General features: G+C 38.8%; 1 protein-coding gene across 1 annotated transcript; it reads right to left on the bottom strand.

Annotated features, from left to right (window-relative positions):
* Positions 1–8,358: 8,358 nt before the first annotated feature.
* setmar (SET domain and mariner transposase fusion gene) lies at positions 8,359–14,056 on the bottom strand. The gene is made up of 2 exons (XM_084744118.1): positions 13,932–14,056; positions 8,359–9,223 (listed from the first exon to the last, which is right to left on the bottom strand). Exons 1-2 carry the CDS (start codon positions 14,019–14,021, stop codon positions 8,429–8,431), a joined length of 885 nt encoding a protein of 294 aa, XP_084600244.1. The 5' UTR covers positions 14,022–14,056; the 3' UTR covers positions 8,359–8,428.
* Between the last annotated feature and the right edge of the window lie 472 nt (positions 14,057–14,528).

The raw sequence follows: 14,528 nt of genomic DNA, 5'->3' as shown, positions 1-14,528 counted from the left end.
CAAGCTAAATCGTTTTTTTTTGTTTTTGTTGTTGTTGTTGTTTTTTTTGTACTAGCAGGATGGTAAAGTGTGGAGCCAAACCTACAGTAGCTTCAGCACTGTGGGGATAGCTAGAAGCTAAGCAATGTGCGAAATGCAGCATTACTTTGCAATCAGACAGCCTTCTCTGATGGGAAACTGTAATTATGTAAGGCAAATATCACTCTCTCCAAACCAACCAGACTCCTCTGACAAAAACAGTCATTTTATCTAGCAAAATACAGGAGTTGCTGGTTTATTGCTGCCTCAATCAGCAACTCAGTCTTTGTTTGTGTTATTGTGTGACTTTGATGTTTTAAAGGTAAGTTCAGATTCCCAGAAGTCACACAATAACACAAACACACCAACTGAGGCACTGTCTCACATGTTCTGCCGCATAAAATGACTATTTTTGCCAAAGGAGTCTGGTTGCTTTGGAAAGAGAGATGTTTGGTTTGTATAAGAGTGGTGTCCCGTTGGAAAAGGCTGTCTGACTGCAAGGTTAAGTATTCTAAATATAACATACACTTACACTGATATTTTTATGTGGCTAAAACTCATGTGGCTGCTGACCCTGTCCACAGCACTACAATGCTTAGCTTTCTACACTGGTACTCCTGCTGTTTCTCTTAACTGGGGGTGTGCCATCTACTGTAAGTACTACACTGACTACGGATAAGTACCTCATACAAGCCCACTTCAGAAAACCTGAACTGCCCCTTTAATAATCTGTTAATGACATCACATCCCTGGAGAGTGGAGTCGGTTGCACAGTCAAAGCTTGAGAGATTTTCAGAGACCTCATTTTACCTCACATCACACACAAGTTATCAGACCCTGTCAAGAAAGCCTGCATGAATCCAGGTTTCTCACAGCAGCTTTCTCTTCTTTTGCAGACCACATTCAACTATTGAGCAAGAAGTTATGTAGGAGAACAAACAGCTGGACCATCAGGCATGACATAAGAATATGCCTCTTTTTGTGTTCCTCAAACTTACAGCCTTTTAAGTCATGCTGATGCTCCCTTATAAAAGAGAGGTTTCACCTCCTGCCATGCTTTCAAGACAACAGGTATTGGTATGGCACCCTAGTATAAGGTAGAGATCTACCTCACTAAAAATAAAAGACAATTATGCTGGTGTAATGGCCTGCATATTCCCAGTGGAAATAATCTGATTAGACCAGCTGCAGAGATATTCTAATTAGGCCTCGTGATTTTGTGCCATAACTTGTTAACAATGTAGGAAAAATAACTTTCACATTCTCTGCTGCATCTTGGATTCATTTGGGCCTGGTGTACCAATCTGCATGAAAATGTGTATTTTAGATAATAGTATTAAATCTTACAACAGGTGGTGTGCAGAAAACAGAACTGATGAAATACTCAGCTACATTCAGGTGGTCCCCTCTTCATAAACACTCCGCAGAGGAGAGGATCACTTCACTACATCCCCTTGGTTACAGCATAATCGATGTGCCAAACCGTACACTTATGCCAGGGGAAATTATCTGCCAGGTGTTTGATTTGTGGAGAAAGATATGAGTAGAGTTTCTGAACACTGCTGCTACTTAAACACTAGTTGAGGTAATACTGCTGAAGGAGAACAATAGCCAAGGAGGCAGTGGTCTGAAGTCACCTATTTAACCTGCAGAACATGTTCTGTAAGCTGCTTTAACTGCAGGTAATCCATTAGGATCAGTGGGGTTGAAAGACTCTAGCCTCACTTTCACTGCACTTTATAACCTACCTGGTTACCTAAAACAGTCTGTGGATATTTTGAATTGTTTATAACGTACACATAAAATGCACAGATGTATGGACACTGTTCTGATGTAGATCCACACATGTTCTAATCATATTAAAGTTAATTTAATTGTTTGTACCATTAATGATCAAATAGTAAACAATAAATAAAATGTAGCTGCTTTATATAACATTCTCATTTTCGGAATGAAAACAAAGTCTGTTCTTGACACCAGAAAGGTGAGACAGGACTGGTAATGGGATTGTCGCAGCTTAGCTTACACTGAAACACTCAGGATTGACTATTTGTCAGTTAGCTGTTACACAAGGTTCAAAAATCCTCAAGTGCAATAACTCACACATGATTAGTCTCAGACTGACATGCACAGTAAGTCTCTTTCACAATTGCAACACCATCATCCAAGTGGCATGAATATGTCCCACCAAGCACAGAGTCAGTGAGAGCATTTGAGTTTTTTTCATTTAGAGTATTGCACAAGACTGTGATTGCAGTGGGACATAATGACAGTGATTAAATCAAGGCTAATCTTGGGGATATGGTAGGTTATGATGAAACCCACCATTACCAGGTTCTTAAAGGTGTAATATGTAAGAATTGGCCATCTGTTGAATTCATACTCCAATATGGAGCAGCTATCACCACAGTGACTGCTAACTGCTTCTAACTACAGCTGGTGTCAGCTGAATAGCTCAGTTAGTTGTGTAGCTCGTGTCCCGGGGCGCTAGTGAATTGTTGGTGTTTACACCCATAGCACAGGAGCTTTGGACTCTCTTTGGAAGAGGAGGTTTTAAGGCCTGGGGAGGGAGGAATCCAGCAGGTAATGCTGGCGGGGAGCAGCACCAGAATAGGCATGAGTACTGGAGCTGGGCATGTGAGCAATGGAAACGGGCTCAACACTCACAGCCTCCGAGACCAATGGAGGCCAGTTTGACACCAGGGAATACAGCACCGAGGTGATTTATAGCGGCTCCAACCAGGACCCTGTGTCCAGGGACAGCAAAGTCATGGCGGGTTTAGGTGGGGACAGGATATGCGTGAGGAGTGACATCAGTTAGTACCCATCACCCATCAGGGTGCCAGCAGCCAAACCTGGTAAGAAAACTATTTAAGTGCTGAGGACAGACTGAATGCTACAATGACACACTATAAGGTGGTAAAGAGACAGGATGGGTTGAAGCTAGTGGATTGAGCAAGTTCAGTAGATATCTCTGTAACACAATACATACATGTATTTGACGCCAGAACAGTTTTTTCTTTGTATTCTGTTGATTATTTAAATATATTTTTCAAAATAAATTATCTGTGCCTGTAAGAAAATAATAGCCCACCTACTTTCAATCTCATTCATTTCCCTTTTATTTACATCTTAAAAATACTGCTTCTAAATTTCACTCAGCCAGATGTACACTCCAAAACTGCCTAATTAAGAATTTGTTTTAAATATTGTGTAGGCGTGTTAAGATATGTGTCTGATCAGTGATGAGAGCAGCTGTGGAGGCGGGTGCCTCATGGGCTCCAGAACTTCCTGCTGAGCCTGCTGCAGGTGTCTTGGGCCAAATTTAACTTAACATCTGTGATGGGAGGAGCCAGTCTTGCAAAACCCCATTGACATCCCCATCTTCTAACACTGAAGTGAAGCTGTAAAACGCTGCCTGCTCCATTATGCACAATGTCATAACCGGACAGGGTGAAAAATCTGATGTGTTGCTGAGTGATCAGTCAAATTTCTAAAAAAAAAAAAAAAAAAAGCTTGTTGAAATTCTCTTTTGAGGAACAATCAGCTGACTTCTTTTGACAGAGTTCACTTTGATGATGGAACAGTCTGAGTATTTTCTTTCAAGTTCAAAGACTCACTGATTCACACATGCTGTTTAATCTGTTCATATATAGTCAATACAACAGACACAGGAACAGGTGATTGAAAATGTGCAGAAACGTGTGGTTCAAAGAAACAATTGATTTCACTACTGAGTTCATTATTCAAGCACAGTGATCTTATTAATGACATTCATTTATGGTTTCTGTTACAAGCTGGTATGCAGACGCTGACTGTTGTCAGGGTCCCAGCATATAAAATTCTCTTTCAAATTAGTTGCAATTACCTCCAATTTGTATAAAAAGATTGATAGATGACCTGTACAACATTTCTTATCACAACAAAGTCAAGAGTTGAAATAAATGTTTCAAATTGTACTTTGAAATGTCTTTGCCAGCTGTGGCCCAGCAGATAGCTGATGTATTTGTTGTTGTATTTTTTATTTGACTGCAGGATTCAAGACAAGGACATCTGCTCCCTCATAAGAGAGGTGCTCCAGTTTTGAACAAATGGACTGCCAGCTGTAATTTTTCCACTGGTCACTCACCCTAAAATAGTGTCTCACTCCTTTATCAATGTACTGCACGACTCCCATAAGTCTGTATCTGTATCTTTTGTCCTTCCAAGATACACTTGCCAAGATAAATTATTAAGGTTATTAAAGTCTTATTAGCCTTACTGGAGCTGTGTACTGCAGCGTACACCTTTAAAAGAATCAAAATCTGTTTTTAACCATAATCTCACTGACATTAAATTGTGTTCATTTTGAAATAACAATGTGTTGGGGTCCAATTCAGCCTATGCAGTTTTAATAGAGTTTATGTCTGTCATGGGTCTCAATTCAAAGTATCACACACACAATCAGGGGAGTATAAGTGCACTCTGTTAGTCATTTCGAAGGAGACAGACGCCGATGCAGTAGACAGATTTTCTCATGTGCATGTCTATTTATGTTTCCCACAATATGCAAATTAAATGCCCCCCCAAATATCATTATCTTTTTTTTAATGGCTTTTATTACATTACTTAAATAAGTAATAAGGATATAAGAAAGAAGTTAACATTTTACCATTATGTTGTTTCCCACAGTAGTTTATTCTTGGGGTCCCCGGGGACCTCAGTAGATAGTCCTTATATGTTAAATATGTTGATAGGATGAGGGTTAAAGCAAGACTATGCAACTTGTACTGCAGTCAGAAGTGGCAATTACAGGAGCAGATATGTCAAAATGACATATCGGGCTCCTGCACTGTCAGGCATCGTTGACTTGTTTGTCTTTGGGGTGTGGAGGGTATTCGGTGGGGAAGTTCACCCCATGTGATTAACTGGTGGTTGCTAGGTGACCATCCTGGAAAGGAGCCATTCATTTGCAGCCCAGCTCTTCAACAGTCAGGATTTGAGAACAGCCTTGGTGCCCCTCCGAACCAACTACTGCTGTCCAAATCACCTCCTGTACACATAGCTGGTTGCCATGGGGATTCCAGGGACATCTGACTCAATAATGACATGAGTCATGCATTTGAAGCGAGACAGATTTTTTTTTCCCTTATACTCATAGTAGATTTGTTGAAAGAGCAGTGGAATCTGGTTTATGACAAAGAAACAACAAGCTGAAATGTTTAAGGGCTGATTCTTGCCCTCAAATTAAATGTCATATCTATTATAGTAGAGATAAAATCCCAGAACACTGCATACATGATTTAGCTGAAGATGGAGAGAAAAACCTTGACCCAGAACTTTCTATACCTTTTTATCCTATGGTTTAATGCCTGGGTATTTTTTTCTCTCTGTAATCGCTGCCCTAGTTTTCTCCAAGGCCACAGTTAACACAGAGCCACTTATACATGGCAGTACAGTATTTATGATAAAATACCGTATCTCAGCATCTATTACAAAAACTCATTTCTAAAACATTTTCTGCCACTGTTATGACTGTTCTTTCTCTCAGACTAGGTGTGTATCAGACACCTTGCAGATATCAATAATTAATAATTTTTTTTATATTACTATGGTGCTGTATGTGTCCAATCACTCTACACTTAGGCTTACTTTCTGTATTGCAAGGGGTCACATGCTAGAATATTTGTCAATGTCATAGTGATGACAAGACCCCAAGATTAAATAAATGAAATATAACATGCCAATTATTAAGCTTCAGAAGTCCTGGTGGATGGATTTAATTTTTGTTTAGTACAGAACCAGGCTCGGGTTCTACCAGGTGTTTCATGTGCTTTCATATTTACTGTAAAATCATGACGTGGTATCGGTCTTCTCTACTAACTCTTGACAAGAAAGTGAATGAACATAGTTCAAAAATGTCCAATTATTCCTTTAAGTTGAGTTTTTAATTCCTACAATGCAAAGAACAGCCCAATTCATAGATAAAGAAATCTCAGGTAACCCTCACAGAGGAGAAAATATAGGCCAAAATAACAACATCCGGCGCCATTAGCCTCTCCACTGTGTGACACAGAAACCAATCAACTTGACAGTGGTCTCCGATCGGCAGAGGGCTTCCATCTACCCCCCACCATTTAATGTCTCTCAGCCCCAGTGTGGCTGGAGCACTGGTCCCATTTCTGGATGAAACACGGTCTCCATCCTAATTAACCCAGATGTGGATATTAATAAGATGAAAGCAGGTCTAGACTCGAAACGGGGCAGATTGAACGGAGGTCCTGATTTCAGAATGGTCACACTAAAGTGGGACACCTTCGCCCCTCCTTTGACAGGGGAATAAAGTCCGTTTCTATATAAGAAAATCCCCCCTGGCCCTTTTTAATTGCTCCCACCTCTCTGGAGGTTTGAGTGCGATGAGAAGCTGAGAATATCTACAAAGGGAGACTGCATCACAGGAAGACGGAGAAGGAATGTCAGGTTGATGGAAACATACGACAGCTATTACTTTACATTTTGTTTTTGACTGACATGATGACATTTTATTGCAGGAAACTTTGGCAACCACAAGGGTGTAAAGATCAATCCTGTGGCTATTAAAAGAAAGCTATTAAACATCATTCATCTCGTCTCTGTCAGTGCAAATGATGCTTCTGCTCCTTCCAGATTCATGTGTCGTGTGAGAAATGGGACCTATATGTGCCAGGACAAGATCACAGCTGCAAGACTGTAAATCTGGTGGGAAATGTCCTGCATAGAACAAGCATCCCCTGATGGATGAAATGGATCGTACAGGTGAAAGAACAGACAGGAACAAAAAAAAAACAAAAAACAAAAACGAAAAAAAAAAAAAAAATGTTTTTCTGTCTTGAGATTTAGTTTTCATTGCATCATCTTACATTGAGTGGGAGACAGAGGCAGATCAGGAGACACCGGAGGGGGGAATCACACAGGAAACAATGACGGGCACAGACATGACTCATCCAGCTGATTGTCTTTATGGAGCCACCAACATGTTGCATTGTGTTTTTCTCATTAGAGGCTGAATTAAACAAGCTCCTAGGGGAAAATAAACTAGACATAAAGACTTTTGGAACCAGAGGAGCCTTTTCATAGTTAGAACAGATGCAGGACCTCAACTCATTTTTATTGTCACTATAGCAAGAACTGGGAACAATCATAGCTCTTAAAATGCCATTTTTTAAGGTAAGCTCCTACTCTCTCAGCACAAGAGGAACCTTGAGGGTACAGTGAGTGGTCCAGACATGAGATTGGCTGAGCATAGGCAATCACCATTTTTAAAAACCTGCATAAAACGTTAGCCATGTGAAGAACAGCTTATACTGTGTGCCTTGAAGGTTAAGTGTGTCACATTTAGGAAGATATATTAGCGGAAATGGAATATAAAATTCATAGAAATGTTTTCATTAGTGTATAATAACCTGAAAATAAGAATCATTGTGTTTTTGTTACCGTAGAACAAACCATTTTATCTACATAGATGTTGGGTCCTCTGTTGGGTCTGCCATGTTTCTACAGTAGCCCAGAACGGACAAACTTGCTTCATGTTTTTTGTTAGTCTCACGGCCACCATGGTTATTCCTACACACTTGGCAGATGAGCTGGTTGCAACCTGTCATTTCACTGCTACACGCCACCAGATCCTACACACTGGTCCTTCGAGAAAAAAATGGAACAAAACACTGAAAAATGAACCATCATGTCTAGAAGGGAACCCCTGGCCCGCTAAAGACTGATCATTTTATCCCAAACCATGATTTTTCCCTAACCTAACTAATAAAGCGTTATCTGTTCCTAAATCTACCCTGATCTTAACAGGGCTGGACAATACATCAAAATTATATCAAAATCATGACATGAGACTAGATATCACCTTAGATTTTGGATATTGGTATATTGTGATTTGAGATAATATTTTTTAGTCCCACAATGGGGAATTCTCTATTTCAATATGGCATAAGTTTAGTCGTATATTGTGACTAAGCCTAAAAGTATGGAGATATTATTTTTAAGCCATTCCTCCAAGCTTTGTATCTTAACCACAGGACTGTTACATTATAAAAGATAATTAGTTTGTACAATGTACGCAATAAAGAAACAATGCGTCCTCTTGAGAGTTTTGCAAATCTAAGGTTCACTTCTAGACATAACCCAAAGGGACTGACAGTGAAGTCCAGGCTTTAGTTGAAGTATGTCAAAGAGAAATTACTTTGCTAAACCAACCACCAGCTGGCTTAATGTCACGTCAGTATTCGTACTGACAAATAGGAAAAATGGTCCTCTCAGGCAGTCCCAAGAACTGCTTGATCCAGAAACGCCCATGGATTTATATAAAAGAGAAAAGGCTTGACAAAAATCTGTTTTCTTCGTTTTTATTCTGATAAAAATATGATATTAAATTGAGCTTGTATCAGTTAAGAATAGATAAATCCAGTGGAAGGAAGTGAACACAGTTGCTGGCACCGCAGTGGCATTCTTTCCTCTGTCCATCTGTCCTACTGGCCTGTATGGCAGCGTCACTTTGAGTGGACAGAAGCTCTACAGGAGGTTGGTTACTGTATCCTCCTGAGTAGTCAAACGTCAGCTCCTCCTGTGCAGTGATGTTCCGTCCAGCAAACAGCGCCAGTCTGGGAACCACAGAGTGAACGCGAACCGGCTGCATGACCAGGTTGGGCTGGCAGGAGTGGTTGAGAAAGCGGCCCACGTTTCCCACTGTGGCAGGGTCCACAAACGTCTCAGTGACGGAGCCTGTGCCCGCGTGCTCCCTTACAGCAATGATGTAGTTATTTTCATCTGATCTCTGGGCAAGCTGTCTCCGTCTGGCCTCCTCGAAACTGACCACCTCTCCTGCGTACTCGCACACAAACGTCCCGCGTGGGATTGCCTCTAGTGTTCGTACTCCCCAGCCCCTGTTCTTGGTGCTGTAAACCTCCAACCTGAGTGTCAGTCCTCTCTGCACCACCCGGTTAGAGCAGGAATCACTGCAGGTGCAAAGGGTGTTACATTCAAACACAGGTGAACAGTAACCTGAGACTGTTCTGTTCAGGTTCAGCAGTGTCCCGGTGCTGTTATATGCCTGCCCATGTGTCTGCAGGCAGGAGCAGCTCTCAGTGAGGCAGGAGTGGGAAAAGCAGGAGCATCCAGCGAGCGTGACTTCACTGGGGTCAACAGTGCATCCTGGTCCCTGAATATTATCTGGGGAATACTGAAAAATGATAACAAAGAGCAAAGTGAAAAAAACCAAAAACAAAACAATCAACTTGTTGTCAGATATTTTTATAACTAATATACTGATTCAGTCAATTTCAGGACTGTAACTTATGATTAAATTAATCTGCTGAATATTTTCACTTCTACTCAGTTGTTTACATAACTTCAAAACATTTTGAAAAATGTTCAAATTGCTTCTTTTGTCCAACAAACAGCCAAAACCCCCCAAATCCTTCATTTACTATAATAAATTACAAGGAAAAGTCACCAGTCTTACATTTGAGAAGCTGGAATCAGCAAATGTTTGACATTATTGCCTGAAAAATGTCTGAATCATTTATCAGAACAGTTGGTAACTAATTTTCTTTCAGTCGAGTATTAGATTTATAGTTGCAAATCTAGTCAATCCAACAAGAATGCCAAATATTCACTGACTCCAGCTTCTCAATTGTGAGGTTTTACTGTTTGTCTTTATCTTATGGGACAGGAAAGTGAATATTCATTTATATTTAGTCAAGAAGAATCTACTGATAAATCATTCATAAATCACCTGTTGCAGCAGTAATGCCAGTTTATTTAAATTTAAGGGAAGTGTGTTTTAGATCACAGGTCTGAATGCTTTGCAAATGCCAATTTAAAACCCATCAACCTGCCTAAACAAGCACATAACTATAGTTTCACCTCATTCAGCCATATGATTTATCCTCAGGATTTAAAAAAGGTTACATTGTAGGAGTGGTATCTAGAACAACTCCTTTCATTCCAGAGAGGTTATTTTTTTTATTCCCTGCACTGTAGTCAGATGATGCAGCTGTAGCCTGTGATGATTTGCTGCCATCTGCTGGTGAAACAAAGTATTTTGTTTGATAGAGTTGAAAACAACCAGGTTGAAAACAAAGGTTTTGGTGAGTTCATGCAACAGCCAGAGGGTTTCTGAATAAAGCTTGAACAGGACTTTGAGATTATTCTTTCAAAATTAGCAGTATAAATAAAATGCTTTATAATAATTAGAATATCCCCCCTAATATCTCTGTTTCTCTGAGTCTTTTATTGCACTGTGTTTCGGGTGCTATATAGGCTTTGTTATAAAGATTACTGCACGGTGGTAGCACATATTTAATATTCACTCTTTAATATCTGTGTTTTCTGAAACTTTCTGATTCCCTGTGTGTTTTAAATCATAGCATCAAAACATCTCAACAGTTCTTACTTTTCCTAACTTTGAGGGCATATTTATTAGTGCTAGACAGATACAGCACATATTAACTTACTGCAGGCTGAACCAGTGTAGATGTTGTCTGATAAATAACAAAGATAAGTTTGAGGCAGAAACAGTGGTGCATTTATATAGTGTATCCACAAATAATTCATGTTTACAAAATTTCCATCTCAGTACAAATATGTATTGTGGTCACAAACAAGAAATTGTTTATTTTGCTATGTGTTTATGTTAAAGAATAATTCATAGAAATATCATTACAGTATTTTTTTTAATTATCTGTACTTGTTGGGCTCCAGCAGAGTTTACATTAACAAGTCAGATCAGTTTAACTTAGGGCTGCTCAATTAATCACAACATAATCAAAATCACAATATGGCCAAATGCAATATTCAAAGCAACAAAAATCGCAACTACAATTTTTTGATAAAGGAAAAGTGTGTGACAAACATCATTATAATAAAATACTGTAGTGTTGCATAGATGCCCTGGCCCTACAGGTCTTGTTCTCCAGATGTAAAGAACACGTTTTCATGCCACACAATCATAATACTATTTAATAGATTTTCTCATTGAAAATGGACATTCCCACTAATCATATTGCTGAATGGAATCACAATTTTAGTCAAAATAATTGCAATATGACTTAAATGGGAGAGAAACTGATGACATATTAAATGTAGAGTCATGATTCAAAGATTATTCTCACTGTAAGTCACATTTGATAAGTGGGCTCAGTATGTGCTGTCATGCACAATTGATATGCAGGTTTATTCTCTGGCTTACAGCAAATACAGATGGGATGAGGTCGCACTGTCAGCTCAGCTGGCATATCAGTGCTGCAACTGAGTCACCGGTGACCAAGAATAGGCCATTTTCCAACAGCTATTTTCACATGTCATAGTATGAAAAATGCAAGTGTAAATAATAAAGTTAATGCTGGCTTAATTTCCTTTAGCTGCTATGATCTTAGGGTTCCAGTATAGTGCATGTCGGCCCACTGTCACAGTGCCATCGTTCATGTTATGAGTACCACCTATGTATTTCCTGATAGACAAGTCTAGGGCTGCAATTGACAATTATTTCCATCATCGATTAATCTGTCAATTATTTTCTTGATTGATCAGTTAGTTGTTTGGTCCATAAAATGTCAGAAAATGCTGAAAAATGTTGATCACTGTTATCCAGAACCCAAGATGATGTCCTCAAATGTCCTCTTTTGTCCCCAAGACATTTGGCTTACTATCATAATGTAGTAAAAAACAAAAAACAAAACAGAAACTAATCAGATTTAAGAAGCAGCAATCAAAGAACTGTAACATTTTTCCCTTGACAAATTACTCAAAACAATTAACAAAATAGTAGGTGATTAATAACTGATTAATACTCAATTAACTGTTGCAGCTCTAGACACGTCTGCTGTAAAAGATAGGCCTATTCACAGGTTAGAACAAGTCAACCTAAAGGGTAAACAAAGGTGTCATCAATGGTCCATTGTCAAGGTGCTGCTAATGAGCATGTTCACTTACAGGAAAGGCTCTGCTACACTAAATGGAACAGGCCCTTAATCAGTATCACTGGTAACATGCAGTATGTTTACCCTTCTATTTCATATCAATATGGCTGCTGTGAGAAAGGTCTGTTAGTTCCAATACACATTACAAACTCAGTGGCCACAGGTACTCCTGTGCAATGTAATACAATTCAATACTACTGTTCAGTCAACCAAACTTTATTATTCCACCAGGGGATATTTGGTTGCAAAGAGGTAACAAACACTGTGATCATAAAAAACACAATCACATAATGCAACAATCTAGACAGATAACAAACAGTACAAATGTAAGCTGCTATGCAAAAAACAGCAGAATGCTGAATACAGAAAGGTGCTTTGGTGCAGAGGTCTTATGTACAGCTGCAATGATTAATCAATTATTAAATTAATCACCAGTTATTTTTAGAATTGATTAATCAGTTTAAGTCATTTTATATATACATATATATATATATATATATATATATACACATATATATATATATATATATTTACACACATATATGTATATATATATATATATATATATATATATATATATAATAGAGGAAAAATTCTTTGATTTCAGCTCCTTAAATGTGAATATTTCCTGGCTTCTTTACTCTTCTCTGACTGTAAACAGAATATCTTTAAGTTGTGGACAAAACGAGACATTTGAGGATGTCAGTTTGGACTTTTGGAAACACTGATTGTCATTTTACCCATTTTCTGACATTTTAAAACAAACAACTATGAACTGATTAATTGAGAAAATAATCGACCTGTTAAATGACCATGAAAATAATCATTAGCTGCAGCCCTCATCATATGTGCAAATTCAGGATACCAATTGCTGTTCAAACAAGAGATTTTGCCCTACACTTGTCTTTTTGCCCTCAGAGAAGGAACTCTGTATGTACAGCCTGAGGGTGGGAGCACAAGCTTCCTTCTCTGCAGGGGGCGATCAGCAAAGTACAATATATCCTGAGCGTTCCTTAGCACCTGCCTTTAGTTAGAGGTCAGAGGGCTGCAGCTGACTCACCCCAGCTTGTACTAACTTTATCACTACTAACAACTAACCAGTTTGACTAAGCCTATTCTTACTGGTCAGATTCAGGTCCCCAAATCATGCTACAATAAACCTTTTTCAAGGCAGCCATAATGATACATAATAAACATTGTTATTACCAATAATACTCATTACGATCCCATTCCATTTAGTTTAGCAGAGCCATTCCAGTGAGCCAGTACACACAATAGCAACAGCACCCTGACCCTGTGTGACCTGAATGGAACAGAACCTTAATTAGTATCATTAGTAACACCTGTGTTTACACTGCTACTTCAGCTCAATTTGGCCTCTGTGTAAAAGGTCTACACAGACAGACAGAACAGAAGAGTCATCATTATAATAGTTCATCATAAAGTTTACTTTTACAATACCAATAATGTTCAGTTGTTTTGACAGAGTCATAAAGGTGTTAATTCAATTATATGTTTTGCATGGTGTTGATAATTAGTTCTGGTGTTGTTGTACTGGACTGCATTATATTCAGAGGTGTTTGTAATATTCTGCTTCCCTCATTGGTAGTTAAAAACCCCCCCACAATAATAAACATAATGAAATTTACACATTCCCGACAATAAACAAAAAAATATGAACATTATAAACTTTGTAAAGGTAGATTTTATGACAGAACTGTTGCATTTAATTGCATTAGAGTACGTGTGTACGTAATAAAGTGCAACTAAATGCCACAAAAACAGCGTCGCTGCGCTGATAACACTTCTCTAGCAAACAGCCCATAAAATACGGTGACTCAAAGGGTATTTTCCTTACAGAAACATCTGTAACGTTACAACTTTTACTGTATGTTAGCTACGTTACACTGTAGCCGAATATGTTCAACTAATGGGCTTCACCTGCATAGAGACACATGATAACGTTACCTGAAATGTAGGAAACGTCAGTGCACCTGAACCTCTCTCAATTAAAACAGGAACATCCTCAAGACCGTCGCTCAAATCCTCAACATCCATATCCGAAGTTTCCAATGAATGATGTAGCAGAGCTGCTGACGTGAAAACTCAAACCTGGAAGCTTCAACTTCCGGTACCTTAATGTCAGGTTAGCTCCCTCCTGCGGTCTGTTTGGGTCATTACACCACTGTAATTATAAACCGTGTGGTTCAACCATCTGGCTCCACTCAGGACAAAGTGGACAGGAGCTCCTTAAGGACAAATACAGCACAGCATGAGATAATTGTCTCATCTAAACGGCTGTGAGACTGAAACTAGAGACAAATACTTAGAAATGATAAATGTGCCTCACAGTGTCACACCTATTTATTCTGTTTAACACAGGATTTATCCCATTTGTTCAACATTCCTTTTTTAAAATTTTCTTTCTTTCTACAATATTTGTCCTCATATTCCCTGTTTTGAATCACCATCTCTGAGCAAGAGAGTTATTATTGTTTTGTATCAATATTATTATTCTTTATTCTTATTTCATTTTAATTTTTGTTCTATTCAGTGTAGTTTCTG

Source organism: Lutjanus erythropterus, chromosome 2, assembly GCF_056507025.1.
Source record: "Lutjanus erythropterus isolate fLutEry1 chromosome 2, fLutEry1.hap2, whole genome shotgun sequence".
Classification (NCBI taxonomy): domain Eukaryota; kingdom Metazoa; phylum Chordata; class Actinopteri; order Lutjaniformes; family Lutjanidae; genus Lutjanus; species Lutjanus erythropterus.
The sequence above is the reverse complement of the archived record's forward strand: the minus strand, read 5'-3'. Positions and strand labels throughout refer to the sequence as shown.